This window comes from Augochlora pura, chromosome 2 (genome assembly GCF_028453695.1).
Source record: "Augochlora pura isolate Apur16 chromosome 2, APUR_v2.2.1, whole genome shotgun sequence".
Taxonomy (NCBI): domain Eukaryota; kingdom Metazoa; phylum Arthropoda; class Insecta; order Hymenoptera; family Halictidae; genus Augochlora; species Augochlora pura.
In genome coordinates this window covers 20,327,826-20,342,927 of record NC_135773.1, presented here as the reverse complement: position 1 = coordinate 20,342,927, position 15,102 = coordinate 20,327,826, and the positions used below count along the sequence as shown (strand labels likewise).

General features: G+C 43.9%; 1 protein-coding gene across 5 annotated transcripts; it reads left to right on the top strand.

Annotated features, from left to right (window-relative positions):
• The first annotated feature begins 406 nt into the window (after positions 1 to 406).
• Positions 407 to 13,876, top strand: Dab (DAB adaptor protein). 5 transcript variants are annotated; one of them, XM_078196486.1, is made up of 8 exons: positions 408 to 1,121; positions 1,326 to 1,426; positions 4,300 to 4,514; positions 4,984 to 5,127; positions 6,051 to 6,200; positions 6,278 to 6,526; positions 6,617 to 6,868; positions 7,201 to 13,875. In XM_078196486.1, the coding sequence occupies exons 2-8, from the start codon at positions 1,414 to 1,416 to the stop codon at positions 11,275 to 11,277; spliced, it is 5,100 nt and encodes a 1,699-aa protein (XP_078052612.1). In that variant the 5' UTR covers positions 408 to 1,121; positions 1,326 to 1,413; the 3' UTR covers positions 11,278 to 13,875. The 5 variants fall into 5 exon arrangements, with proteins under 5 accessions (XP_078052609.1, XP_078052612.1, XP_078052611.1 ...); XM_078196483.1 differs by having other exon boundaries at positions 407 to 1,426; positions 7,201 to 13,876; XM_078196485.1 differs by lacking the exon at positions 1,326 to 1,426.
• The last annotated feature ends 1,226 nt before the right edge of the window (positions 13,877 to 15,102 follow it).

Here is a 15,102-nt window from a genome sequence, read left to right as displayed (position 1 = left end):
TTTTCAAGATTTCACATCGGGTAGGATGTCATGTGTCCAACACACCCCACAGTATTTTTCACAATCAAAGACAACTCAAAAGAATTCAAGAAGCATACGTTATATTTATAACAGAACATGGTAATAACTGAATAATATTTCATTTCTTTCATATTTATTATTTCAATAAAGACTCGCAGTAACAAAGTCAAGTTCGAACGAAACTAACAACGTCAAGAACCAGTCCGCAATCGCGCCACCATGATTTGTTCTTGCGACGAAAACTGAAAGCGGTTAGCCGATTGTCATACGGTTGATATTCGTATTCAGAAAAGTGCTCGAACAAGTGATCTGCGGTCTTGTCTTTAACAAGATCATCTCGGAAGGAAACGCACGGAATTGACACAGCTGTCGAGGCCTTTGAACCAGGCATGAGGATGGCTTGAGGAAAAGCGCGCGCGATCCGGGAAATGCTCCCTGTGGCCCCGAAGCGACAACGCCGCGTACTAGGTGGTGTATGTGTATATTATTGATCAATAAGAGAGGCTAACATGGATGATCCGTGCCGGCAGAGGCGGCTGTTACTTCCTTCGTATTTTCACGCCACGCGTCTCGATCGCGAGGACCGAATTCCCGGAACCGTGTGTCCAAGCGACTTCGGTGTTCTCTTCGTGGTCCGCGACAAGAACGTGAGAACGTATTTGCGGAGCGAAAGGTACCGACCGCGTGTGAAACGCAGCAAGTTCGGTACGTCCGTGGAAATACGCGAAACGAGGGAGACAGAGGGAGTAGCGAAAGAGTAACGGCTGGACAGGACAAGAGCACGAGATAGACCGCGGGTGAAAAAGGGTGAGAGTGGGAGAGACAAGGAGAGAGAGAGAGAGGAAAAGAGAGAGAGAGAGAGAGAGTAGAAAGGGAAAGATAGTAGCGCAAGGGGCGACGAAGATAGAGGCAAGGGAGAAAGACAAGTGTGAGCGACATGTGCCTGTGTTGAGAGAATTCTATCCACGATAGTGCGGCAGCCGAGGGTGCGCCGAGAGAGAAGATCGGTAATATTTTCTCTGCTGTGTTCCGATACTCTCTCGTCGCCTACACGGAACTATCGATGCAGACCTTACGGAAGAAAAACAGTCCGTACAAGTGTGAGTAAAAACCCACCCCCTACGAATTGCACAATATTCATGGAAACGTCGGGGAACGTGCATTACGTCGCCGTTGTCTTGTGGTTTAGTGAGATCGTTGTGATTCGAATCAACGTATTCGTGTCGCGACTGGTGGCTTTGCCCTTGTTCCGTGCGTTTTTATCAATGTTTCTCAAGCATGACGTCCGTGATATCACCCTGCAGATCGGTCAAAGGGAGCTTTGGAATATGGCTTCCCTTCTTTAAGAGGGAGAAAGACGACAGTCGCTCGATTCGAATCAGGCGGATTAAGATGACACGTAATGGTAGTATAATGTACTGTATAGTTGCATGAATACTATTGTCCGATTCCGAACCACGGAAACTGTCGATCTTTTTTTTCCTCTCGATGGAAACTACAGTGTCGAGGCGAGATTTCCGTGCGAGCTTTCGTTGCAATTCGACATTATCGACTGTGCTGATGCGGCGTTACTGTCTGTGCTCATTCGCGGCCTCACCGCCAGATGGATACACTAACCACTTCGTCCGATATTTCAGATTATACTACTTTGTTTACAAATCCATATGTATATACACCACACCGGAATTAATTTGATGAGCTTGTTCTAGGATTTTAATTGTAGGTGTGCCCGGTGATTTATGATGCTGGAACCGGATAAAAACACGTTTTGCTTTACCATTTATGCTGATTGCGCAATATTTCATAATTGTTGATTATGCAGTTGTCATTTAAGAGGTTATGTTATAGCTATCTGTTTGCCGTTTTATATTCTTTAACGAAGAGTTTCAACCATCATTTTCATGGAAACGATAACCCTTTCGTATCACAGTTGTACTTCTTGTTTGCTATCAAAATCTGTTCAGATATGCTGGGTACACTTAACACCGTTCACGCGATCACCAATGCACGATACCAACGCAACTACGTGGCACATAATTCACAAAATAGTGCAAAAAAAAGCTTTAGAAACTATTTTGTTAAATTGACTATCAAAAGACATAAATTTAGTCTTACGATAAAATATTTCTTTGTTTTCATTATGATCAATATATCTATGGTAAATTGTTTCCTATAATTGTATATGTATACCGCCATTTGTATTGTAAGTCATCGTATGTTAAACAATGCATCCAAATTTTTGGAATTCATTTATTATATAAAAGGACTAAGTAAATATTTATCTTGCATATTGAGAATGAGAATTATCTTAATGTAACTCCGGGTGTAATAAAATTCTCTCAATCTTCATTACCTTTGCAAATAGCAAACATGTTAATTTTAATCGTTTTGATCAAAAGCACTTTTTCGAATGGTCAAAGTGATTCAGCATAGTTTTTGACTATATTAAAAGATAATTCATAGAAAGGACAACACAGAACGGTACAATACTATGAAAAAGATATATAGCAAATCAGTATTTTCGATATAAAATTTCACTAAACGTATAAGCAACAGAAATTATGCATCGATATTTCTCGAACTGCTGCGATGTTCTTTATGTCGAAGTCGAAAGTATCGTCTTCTTGAGTTGGAAAGGTTCTAAAAGGATCTAAAAGGAGAAAAATGGAGAAAAATAGCACCCTGCACTCGCGTATCCGTGGGATTATAGTTTAATCCTACGCTAAGTTTCACGTGTTTTATCGACCTATTGTTTTACGCTAGCGATGCTCGATGCCGAGAGTGATTGTTATGACAGAGCCGGGGGGGCAATAAAAGTCTCGTGCGCCGCGAGACTTGGCAAAGGAAGATGTGTGCGAAGGAAAAAGCTGGTACAAAGGTGACCGGCAATGGAGGAGAAAAAAGTCGTAGGTGGGGGGCATGAATTGGTTATCCGGATAGAGTCTGAAGTATCGACAGTTGGCGTTCTCCACTCGAGCCGCACGAGGACGTTCAAACAAATGTGCCGGTGTGGTCGTGATTATTAAAGTCGCGAGGGGTCGTAAAAAGTCTGCGCAAAAAAGCCTGGCGGACAAGGGAGTTTTCGACAAATTGTCCATGGAAAGACAAAGCCCGCAGTCGGTGCTGTCGGACGATACAGCAGGCTTGGAGCATGCCCGAAAACCTGATACCTGTATTAAAATTTGTCGATCGACAACATTTTCCAATCTCCTCCGAACAGAAATGAAATTTGCCGTGCCACCGATCCGGGTTGGGGTAACAATGAAGAAAATAAATTGCTTGTGTGAAGCACGTTCGTCCGCCCTTGTTCCGCGTTTTCACGAGATCAAATTGATCGTATGACCGTTCAATATATTAGTTGAAGAGGTTCGAAACGATCGCCGGGCTGATCAGCACGAACCCCTGCTGCCTCGAATCCGATAATTCAATACCTTCGCGCCGAACGGTTCGGGTTCAATTTTCTGTGGGCTTGAATAAGGCCACATGTGGGGTTATTAAAACGAGCATCTACCGCGACAGATTTCACGTTCCTTTATTAGTTGCCGCACGATCTGCTCGTCGTCCCTTTGAAAAATCATTTTCGAGAGGCTCGCTACACTTCTACAACACTTCGAGCTTCGCCGCTGAATCGACTTGCAAATTATTGGCTCTGTAATATAACTGAGATGTGAAACATTCGTTCGCGGCAGCACTCACATTTCTAATCGAACAAACTATAATACGGATCGACACTTTGACTGCCATGACATCGATATGATCGACGAAACTATTACTTTAAATATGAAAATTATTTGTATGCTAATCTATTATATTTTTCTAATTTTATTAGGATCTGAAAAACGTATTGAACGATGAACATTTTACTGATCTCGTAGAATTTAACTTTTCAATTTAATAACTATGTTCAAAGTGTTCTATATAATTTATATTCTAGAAAAGTAGTCTGTAGTCTAGAGAAGACAAACAAAATCCTCGCAATTATGCAGTCAATAACTAGAACGTGTTTCATACAATGCAAACGATTCGTCTCCATTTCCACTTTAATTCGATATTTTCGATGAATAGTGCATTGAAAAACATATCGAATTACCATTGATAACTGAACGTCTTGATGACGTAATGTCTCGCAGATCGGCATCTGAGCACAGTACATTGTAAACTGTTTCCGGTAGATGAAATAGTACGACGTACACATGTTTTATTTTTATCTTGCGATGAACACGGAAGTTTCTACGACGTGATAGCAACAAACGAAACGAAAAACGGCTTTCGTTGCAGTCAAGAACGACCGAAGCCGATTTCTTGGGGAGGGTGTGTCGTTCAAGGCGAAGCTGATTGGCATATTGGAAGTATCGGAAGCACGTGGGGACCGGATGTGCCAAGAAGCTTTGGCCGATCTGAAGATGGCGATTCGGGCTGCCGGTGAACACAAACAACGAATTTCGGTTCAGGTCAGCATCGATGGACTACGATTGCGGGACGAAAAATCTGGGGTAAGAATACGAACTTATTATGTATCGTATGGTGCTCTTTTTGGTGATCACTCGATTAATTTTTCTTTGTAAATACAGGTTTCGTAAGTGTACTTTTAGTAATTTAGGATAATTAATTAACATGCATTTTAAAAAAATAACTGCCAGTAGTATCATTAAATACGTTCATAACATCTTAAATTGTTTTATCTAACAAGTTCTTGATTCGTTTCATTTTATTTTTCGGAGATTAATATTATTTGCATGCAACAATGTTAACACTAAATCTACCGAACCTTAGATAATTTATAAACACGAGAAGATTATATTTATTTGAACTTATTGCCATTTTTATGATAATGCATATTTTAGATGTTCATGCAAGACAAATGTTCTTAATAATTCAGTGCCCGCCAATAGTGCTAGTAACGAATTAGTTAATTGATTTGATAAAAATGTGAAGGTCGAAGCTCAAATATGGCTTTTCCAGGACTGTCTTTATCACCACCCTGTACATAAAATATCGTTCATCGCTCAGGACATGAGCGACTCAAGAGCATTCGGATACATTTTTGGGTCACCGGACACTGGGCATCGTTTCTTTGGCATCAAAACGGACAAAGCAGCGAGCCAAGTAAGGTTTACACAATAGCGGAGTAGATATTTCCATATCTTCATCTCAGAGGTTCGAAACAAATTGATATAGCCGTAATTTAAAATCACAAACCTTTGGTATAGATACTGAAATTGTACAGTAAGAGTGCCAGCGCGAAATGAACTTTATGGTGTTTATAGGCATTATACGACCATCTAAGATGAAATCTTAAATCGTAATGGAGAATTGTACTAATAATATAAATCATATTTTTACAATAATACGTACAAATACTTGTGCACAGCAGTGTATGCGAAGTGTAAAAATGGAACAAAAATTGCAGTCCTTTCGTGATTTCAATGCGATCTTCGAGAAGCATATCGGGTATAGACATTTGCAAGGATTAATTCGATAGGAGGATCCATTCGTGCGGCAGTACGACTCGTAAACGCGGTTGATGCGTGTCATTTATAGTGAACGATTCGCTTTAGCGAGGCAGGGGGGTCTAAAATGATATTTGTCCGATCCGGAGGAGCAATATCGACCTCGGTGGCTCAGTAATTCCGGAGGGGCATGTAAATAATTGCATTATACGATTCGGCCTAGCACTCCAACGATACGCCGCGGGAGATTGTTGTTCGATTATACGCGAATCCCTTCGTGCTCGTTCAAAGGGACTGCGATATCTTCGAGTTGAACTCCCTCTGTCGCCCTTTTTTCAGTGCGTCCTTCTCGAGTGCACAGAACACAACGTTCGAACCCACTTTTTTTTAGAAATGTAAGACTTTCGTTGAGTATTTCATGATCAGTGTTTGAAATAAAAGTATATTTTTAGTTTGTCCTTACGTATTAACACGTGTACTTGTTACTCGTAACATTTATTATAATTAGACAACGAGATCTCTGTTTTGCTAATATATCAATTTCCAGTATTTTCATATATGCATCATGATGTTGTGCAGTTGGTGACCGCGATGAGGGACTTGTTTCAAGTGGTTTTCGAACTGAAAAAGAAGGAAGTCGAGCTGACTAAGCAGCACTTGGAGCAGAACGCCATAAGCGTTATTAAGTTTCACACCGGCATTTTCGTCGAGCCAACACCTGATACAAAAGTGAATTTCTATGAAAATAATGCTATTCGTACAATTTATTACATAAGACAAATGAATGATTAAAAATTCGTTTACAGGGTGCAGCGGGCAGCGAAACGTCCCTTCATCGAGTGAAGAACGCGAATTCGGATTTAGATAAGCAATCGGACAGACGAAACGAGTCCCAAAGTGGTGTAATAGCGGACTTATTAGATTTACAGTTCGAATTGAATTCTCTTCAGCAGGGAATCCATCACATGGACAAAATTACACCAGACAACCAACCACCATCCGGTGAAAATGTCTTCGAGGCTGATCCGTTTGGTGATTCATTTGCGAATATGAAAGTGCGTGTTGTTCGAGATATTTTTATTGCTTGCTTTCCATCGATTAGTTTCTCTTAAGTAACATTATATGATTCAAATGAGCGTTTCCAGTTGGAAGACACCGTGCGACCGATTCTGCCACCACCGCCATCGGGTACAAAAAGAGGACATTTAGATCGCCAACAAACAGTTCCTGGTCCTCAGTCATCAGTTACTTCCAGTCCAGCAGCGACATCCACGTCTAAGACACCGCCGTTTCAAAGTTCTATTGAATGGTTTGACAAGGAAACGGAGAATTTGTTTAGCGACAACGAGATCACAAATTCACCGAAAAACACATCGATCAAGAAAGATCTGGAGGAGGTAAATACTCCGTGAAGATTTATTATTAAGTTCTGTAAACGTAGTTACTTAATTAGTTTAGGATTTGGTTCCCTATGCTTTCATTGCTAAGTTAGATTAAAACAAGTAATTTAGGAATCCCGTCACCTTTAAAATGGTTTTATTCTCCAAACGCAAGTTTATATTGTATTTTCCTTATCTTTAAACACCTGTAAACACCTCTTAAACACCTTTAATTTTAGATCACGACGTTATATCATCAGTTTATGAGACTGAACTACATTTATGAATGAAGATAACTAAATAACCATCCATCTGCTTATCCTGCAATTCGAATACTTAATTTGTTACAGTCCCAGACTAAAAGTCCCCAAATAGACGTCTTCACAGAGTTAGATCCCCTAGGAACCGGTCTGATAAAACCATATGTGGATAAGAAGGACTTCTTCCAGCACTTGAAGAATCCTCCGAAGAAAGTGCTGAAGGACCTAGTACCCACGAGCTCGACGGACACATTCCAGGCCAACTTTAGCACCATCTTGGACTCACAGGAGACCGTGCAACAGGTACGAAACGAATTGACGTCGAAGGACAATCACTTCGACGACAGTAACTTCGCGAACTTCGATCGATTCGACGACGGCGAGGCGGTCCAACCAGTATGTACGCGTTCCGATTCAGCGCAGAGGTCGGAAACAGTTGCGAAAACGGCACACCATCAGCCGCTCGCAGTTGCTTTACCGCCCGAGGATTCATCCGCTTCAAAGTCGCCAGTGGTTTCAGCCGTGCCCGCTACTGGAACCGCTTCGTTACTTAGTAGGATGGACAAGGACTCCACGGAGTCTGTACACGGTTTAGTCCAACTTTCTAGCCCCATAAAATCGGCACGCAGGAAAGAGTTCGACATTGATTTACCAAATAATAAATCTCAGTCTATAGATAAGCCGTTCCCGGTAGATTTTTCTGGTACCAGCGAATCACCGGCGTCCCCTTTAAAGTCATGTTCCTCCGACGCGAATTCACGACTGTCTAGCTCCTCTGCGGAGCTGGAACTTGTACCTGAACCTCCGCCTCGAGGAGCCGCCAACATCTTGATTAATCCGCCGCCGCTGCCTCCAAAAAAGCAAGGAGGTAGGGTCGCCATGAAACCTCCACCAAGGCCACCGCACACGGATGGCTACTTCCATTACGATTTCCCAGAACGTGAGCAATCTGTACCAATACCGACCAGCGACAGAAGTCAAAGTCCAACGAAGGACGTAAAAGGGCACTTCGACGACAATTTCAGTCCTCGCGTTACGTTGTCCAGTAAGTCGGATTTAATTAGTTCGATGACCACGTCGACCTTCGAGGACTCGTTCAGCTCTATGGTGCCTACCACGAATCTGTCTACGTTTTTTACTTCTACGAATACATCATCGTCCACGAAAAAGGCGAAGCCTTCGTTGGACATAACTCTGAGCCAGTTAACATCGTCTAATTTGAACGAGTTGGCCAATAGCCTCGGAATGACTGTTCAAGAGCTGACTAGTCTGACGCTTCAGCAGCTTACCGAGTGTCTAGCTATTCTATCGGCCAAAGAAGCAGCCGCGAGTGGAAGCAAAGATGCTACTCCTGTCGTACAAGAACCCGCGACGACCACGAAGACGCAATCCGATCAGCCGAGATCTTACACGGAAAGTCAGAGTTTTGTGCAGGTTAAGGAACAAGAAATCAAGTACGATACCACCTATGACAAATACGCGGTGTTCAGAGAATTACTAGAGCTGGAACAGATGGAGAAGAACGAAGAGAACGTAATGAAAGACAGCGTCGAAGAAGAAATATCCGATGCGATGAAGGAAACATTCGACAGCACCGAGTCGCAACAGGACGATGATAGCAAAACAGAATCATTGGCTTCCCTAGTGAATCTAACGGTTAAGCTTCCACCGAGCAATGAGGATTTAGCAAAGGACGACTTGGCCAATGCAAAAGGCGAGGAGAACGAATCTTCTTCTAGCTTAACAAGTGAGAAAGCTCACTCCGTAGAAACCGAAGGGAAAATTAGAACTTCGATCTCCGAGACAGAGACCGTGGCAGATTTCTTGACGAAGCAGGCAACCGCCGAGGCCGAAGAAGAGTCTGAAAGAAGAAATTTCATAGCGGAAGCGGAGGAGCCCGAGAAGACAATTGAAGCGAACGAAGACTTCGATAAACCCGTAGAAAGCGGTATAGAGGAAAATGGATCACTGGCAGAGAAAGCTGAAGTGAAATCCTCGGTGTCAACGTCTAGTGACAGGTACGCTGCGTTGCGCGAGATCATAGGCGAGCCGGAGCCGATGCCTAAACAAGCCGAAGAGGAGGCATCCAACTCTAGTCGGGTGTCTCCTGTTATCCCGACATCGATCCAGTCGAAAGGTATAGCCGAAATGGAACTGTTGAATCTGTTTTCCGATACGCCGCCCTCGTCGTCTAGCCCGAAGAAGCAGCCGAAGGACGAGGACTCGAAACCAATGACGATGGACATCTTCGAGGAGATCAAAATGCTGAGTACTAGCACAACCGCGGCAAAAGATACCAAGCCGTTGAATGCCCAAGACATTTTCTGCCCTTTTACTGAATTGAAGCAAGAGAAGGACGATGGTAAGGATGATGGGAACTGGGCGAAATTTGACACCGTTTTATTTGCTGCCAACAAACCACCGAGCGAGGGACCTCAGCCGCTGACGAGCACGTCACCATGGTCTCCTGATGGTAAGGAGTTCCACAAGGAGTCTGCATTCAAGGGAGCCTTTCGGCAATCTGGCGATAGCGATAACGAGTGGAAGGACGAAGAAGAAAGCGAGGAGAGCAACGGAAGGACCCGGGGTGACGGTAGATTCTGGTGTGGCCATCCACCGCGGTTTAATCAGCCAGCTTTCGGCGACAGGGCCTTCTACGAGGAGACTGGTCCCGCGCCTGCCAACAAGAGGGACAGAAATTTCCTCAGAAGTGATAGGATGGTGAAGAAGTCACGTGACGTGGCATGGCTAAAGAACCCCAGTCACAGGCCGCGCGACCCTTCGTCCTGGCACGACGAGTGGGAAGAGGAGCTGAGACGCTTTCTGCACCGGAAGATGCCGTACAAGGAGGATGAGGATCAGTACGAGGCTCACTGGAAGTGCAGGACGCAACAACAGCGATGGAACTGTCCGCACGAGCCGTTCTACGACGAGGAGAGGAAGAGAAAGCTGGCGCTGTGGAACGAGGAAGATAGATTCGGAAGTCAGGAAAGTATGGGTTACCACGAGGAGGACAGATGGTACAGGAGAAAGTGCGAGAGACGAAGGTGGGAGGAGGACAACAGGTTTTGGAACAGGAGGACGCCGGGTCCGCCCGATGCCGACTATCCCACCAGAGAGAGCTACTACTACTATCGAGAGGGCAGAGAGAGACCGCACGACTATCCGGACAACTGGGACGAAGAGTACGGCTCCGACCGACCTGGAGACGATTCGCCTAGATACAACCCTTCTGGTAGGAAGAGGCACTGGCCGAAGAGGCCGAACAGCGCCAACGAAGGCCGCAACGCCGACATGGTCTACGCCGAGTCGCGCAACAAGTTCGGCACCTCCAGATCCGAGTGCAGCGACAACGATTCCGATCCTTACCTACGCCCGTCGCAACGCTCGAGAAGCCGCGAGAGTTACTGGGGCAGCGACCAGGAGTACGACAGCTGGGCAGAAAGGCCGTACTGGTCGGAGGGTCCCGAGACCAAGAGCGAGAGTCTCCATCGCAAGAGAATACCAAGGCACAAACCTCGACAGCCGCACAGTAAGACGCAGGGTCCGTTCGAGGATGATTTCGCGCAGAGCATGGAGCACGTGGACCCGTCTCCCGTCGAGGCTCTGCCCACAGCGGAACCACGAATCCGCTCAGACATGAACGAGCAGAAGTCAGCGCCACCGCCGAGCCCTTCCTCCAGCAAGAGGTACGCGAAGGATCTACCCAGAAAGGAGGCGCAAAGAGATTACAGCAAACGGTCCAGCTACTTCGAGGACGACCTCACGCCCACGGCCAGCGCGTCCAGCGACGCGTCCGATAGGCAGAGGCTGCCCTCCGATCTGAAGGCGACTCCCGAAGAACTGCCATGCGACAACAAGGACACCCACCAGGTGACGGATAGTTTCGTGTCGGAGAACAGTGGTCGGGACTCGTTCTTCAACGGCGATCTCAGATACGACGACAACGCGTTCGCCTTCAAGTCCGAGCTTGAAGACAACGTGCCCGACCATCGGGCCACCACCCTGCCTCTGAAGAATCACAGTCGGCAGGGCAAGTACAGTTCCGGGAACAACAATAACAATAGCAACAAGTCCAGAACGGACCAGTACATCAGGAAGTCGGAGTCGGTGAACATATTCGTCAGGGAGAACGATCCCTTCGACGACGACGATTTCTTCAATTGATGAGTCGCATTTAGGACGGTCGAGTCGGGCCAGGACGTGTAGAATCCGTATGTTTTCGTCGCTTGCATTTCCGTTCTAACCGGGTGACGCTGACGTCGAGCCTTTTATGAAATTGAACTTACCACTTTCCGTTCGGCGACGCTCAGTTCCGATGCTTACTTTCAATAAGCTTATTCGACGAGTCTCGGAGGTTTATTGTTTGCCGGTGGCCGCGAGAGAACTCGGGGACCGATAACCCCACCATGCGATTTAACGTTGATTTTCGATGATTAGGGTGTCTCAGAAAATATTATGCGGGTACCGATCACTCCGTTCCGCGTTGAATTTTCCGGAGGGGAATTCCTTAGAAGACAACGACGAGAAAGAGAGAGCATGGATGATGATTCGAGAATAATTGAGCTTGTATTGTAGCCAAGTTGAAGTTCGTGATATTGTCTGGGAGATCTTAATATGTTACGAGAGAGAAGAGTATAGTATATTATTGGTAGCAGAGAAAGCAGCCTTGGACCCGCTGTCGAATTTACGATCGTTTTATCGACTATCCTGAGTTGAACTCTACCCGAAAGTCGCATCATCGAACTTGCGTTCGCAGGAAGCGTTGTACCGCGACGTCGGTGACAGTGTTTTGGCGAGACTTTCCCTTATTCATTCGCGATTGTATTCGAACGTCTACTGATAAAGATATCCGTGTTAAAGTCTAACGAAAGTCATTGTGTCCAAGGTGTTGGGCCAGGTGTGGCACGGTTAAGGAAGCTAGTCATTGTTTTAATGAATTTGTACATAATGTTATCGGTGTTAACGTGAAATTAATTCGGCGATGGAAGCCTGTATATGTGTGCGCTGTTTGTACGACACTCGGTTACAATTGTATCTAGTTTGAATTGGTCGTAACGATTCCATCGGCTATAGTTACCGTAATTTTCCGCTTAACTTATTTGATACGACGATACTAGTCACATGGAGAACAGTTAGAGTACTCGAAACCAGGCTCGGTCGACGAGTATTGCAGATGAAATTGTTGAGAGATTTTCGGGTATACGAACGATGAACTTATATAAGACAACTTTCAAGAAGAGCTCGTATTGAAAAATCTTGTTCTCGAACGTAATCGTTGTGCTCTGCCTATAGTAGGTTCGAAACGAAACTTTCACTCCCTCTGTTCCCCGATGTTACCCATAATAAATGTTTTATACAGAATTCTATAACGTAGATTCCTCTGTTCACCGTTACCACTTGAAAAGCCTCAATACTTTCAATTACATGATCTCCGATCGAGAATGCCTGAACGATCTCATTTAATAGTCATTGTCTGAAACGTTTATGAATCAAAATGTGACTTTTATACACTTTTGACTGTGACGATTTTCATTCGTGTCAATCTAAACCCTATCGAAGATAATGTAGTAGATGAATTTGTCGATTTCCATCGAACTTTTCTCGTGAAACAGAAAAGGAATGAAGAAGAGAGTAAGAGCGAAAGAGTGGGAGAGAATGGTAGAAAGAGAGGGAGAGAAAAATAGAAAGACAGAGAAAGAGAGAGAGAGAGAGAGTGTCAATTCAACTAGTCTATGAAGTTTGTTTGTCCATGTAAAATGGAATCAAGCTGCGATATAGTTTTTATATTATTTATTAATGTCGACAACGTTGCGTTGCATTTAATTTTAGCTCGTATTTATTGTAGTCACGTGCATTGACGTCCTGCGGCGAGTGTACTTAACGAATTATTTCGTATGGTTTGATTAACGACTATAATTGTGTTGTAAATTAGTCAGAATTGTACTGACAATAATATGCAGTCCGAATACAAATACAATTACTTACTGCGAAGAGATGGATTTCTGTTTAATCACTTATAAGCTGGGTATGGCTACCCGTGAGCACCTTATTTAAAAGTATTCATTCGTCGTTAGTTTCCGCTTAACAGCGAAAGGGTTTCGACACCATATAATCAATCACGATTTAATTGCGACCGTTGCAGACATATTTGGAAAGTTCTGGCAATGTATTCGCGCCTATTCAATTACAAAACAGAGCACCGAAACGCACTCTGCAACCGAGAGAGAACATGAAGTTTCACTTGCGCATCAGTTCACAAAAGTAGCTATGATTCTTTAGGTTACGTAGATACAGTTGAACGTATTAATCGCTTTAGTTATTTACGGGACGAGTCCGTTTCGAACGAAGGATCTAAGTTTCTGTCTCGTGATAAGTGATTGGCGGAAATAAAAGGATCCTTGAACACGACGAACAGCAGCCGCATAAGGACACGAGCAAATCAGTGAACGCTTTCGGACAGTGTTTAATGAAACCCGCAATGTTTACAAATGTTCCGCATCTGTATTAATTAACGTACCACCCCCCCCCATCCCCCCTACGTGACGCATTCGCGATTTAAATGTGCTGTAATCGTGGAACTTGTAATTTTTACTATGGCCGTGACATTTACTCCATGTTGCACATTGTCGATCCCCCTATCCTACCCCATCCAGGCGACAAGTCGCAGTACACTAAACGGAACTGGTTCGAATAAATTTTCACTTAAAACAATGTTGGAGCCGAATAAACTTTTTTTGGAAGAAACACGACATTTCTTTGAATAGAACCCTAGCGACAGGAGGACATCCATTCCATTGTTCGATCCAGATTTTAAGTTGACACAATTTATTATTACTGACTTTTACATCGGATTTAAAAATTATTTATTATAACATTTTTTGTTTCTTTAATATATATCTTCTAAATTAATGTACATTCGCATAATTTTTAATTTCAATGCTAAACCTCACGACACAAAAGTATTTTAATTTTTTAATAGGTACCCAATATTATCTAAATTTTAGGAGGTATAATGAATACAGGAACATTGTGGCTGTCAACAGTATTGTTAGTAAGGATATATTTGTTTAAGATACCCGATAATTCTCTTTCAAACAATACTCACAGAAGTCGCTGTACTACCGTGGCTTTGAAACACTTTTCAAAGAAACCCTCGATCATTTGTCTCCGTTTTCAACCTCTTCCGCTACGATTTTACTTATAAATTATTACACGAGAATAAAAATATATACTTATTGTGTGTCTTATTCATAGCAATTATCAGGTATTAACAATACCCAAGTACATATGTTCAAAATCGTCATAACAGGTTTGCGATTTTGTTATAGCGTAATTAAAATTGAAACGTTAAGTTAATATTATACGAATAAATTAATTTTCAAATCTGGTCAGCTAATTCCTTCGCTCGCATATATGGTAAGCATTGTAGGAAGCGTTAAACCGTTCGTGGATGAAGTGCTAACTGAGACCAGCGAACAAAGCGAATAAGAATGCAATCGAAGCGTTGAACTGTCGGTGGATCAAGTGTTAACAGAGGACAAACGAACAAAGCGAATAGGAAATTTGTTACTCGAATAAAAATGAACGAAAACGTTTTTCTACGATGGCCAGTTGTGGCATGCAGGATGCGCACGTCGCTGCCAAATTCGTTCAAGTCGGGATATAGTAAACAGTGCGGCGGAGTAAAAAAAAAAGGGTGTAGATCGCGAAGACGAAGGACCACGACGGTCTTTGTTGCGAATCGGCGGCAGCATAGGCACCTCACCCTATCGCATCGAAGCAGGCGGGGACCCCCCTGGTTAGTGTGTTCCCCGTTCCTTGATTTGGCCGAGCACAATGCACAATAAAAGAGCATTAGATCGTCGGCTTTGTCGAGCGGTTGCGCGACTTCTCGTAACAATGGCGTGGCCCCCACTCGGCCGAACTACTCGAAACACCTGGCAAACAAGGAAACAATGCGCACGAGCCGCACTTCGACGGGATTTCGCG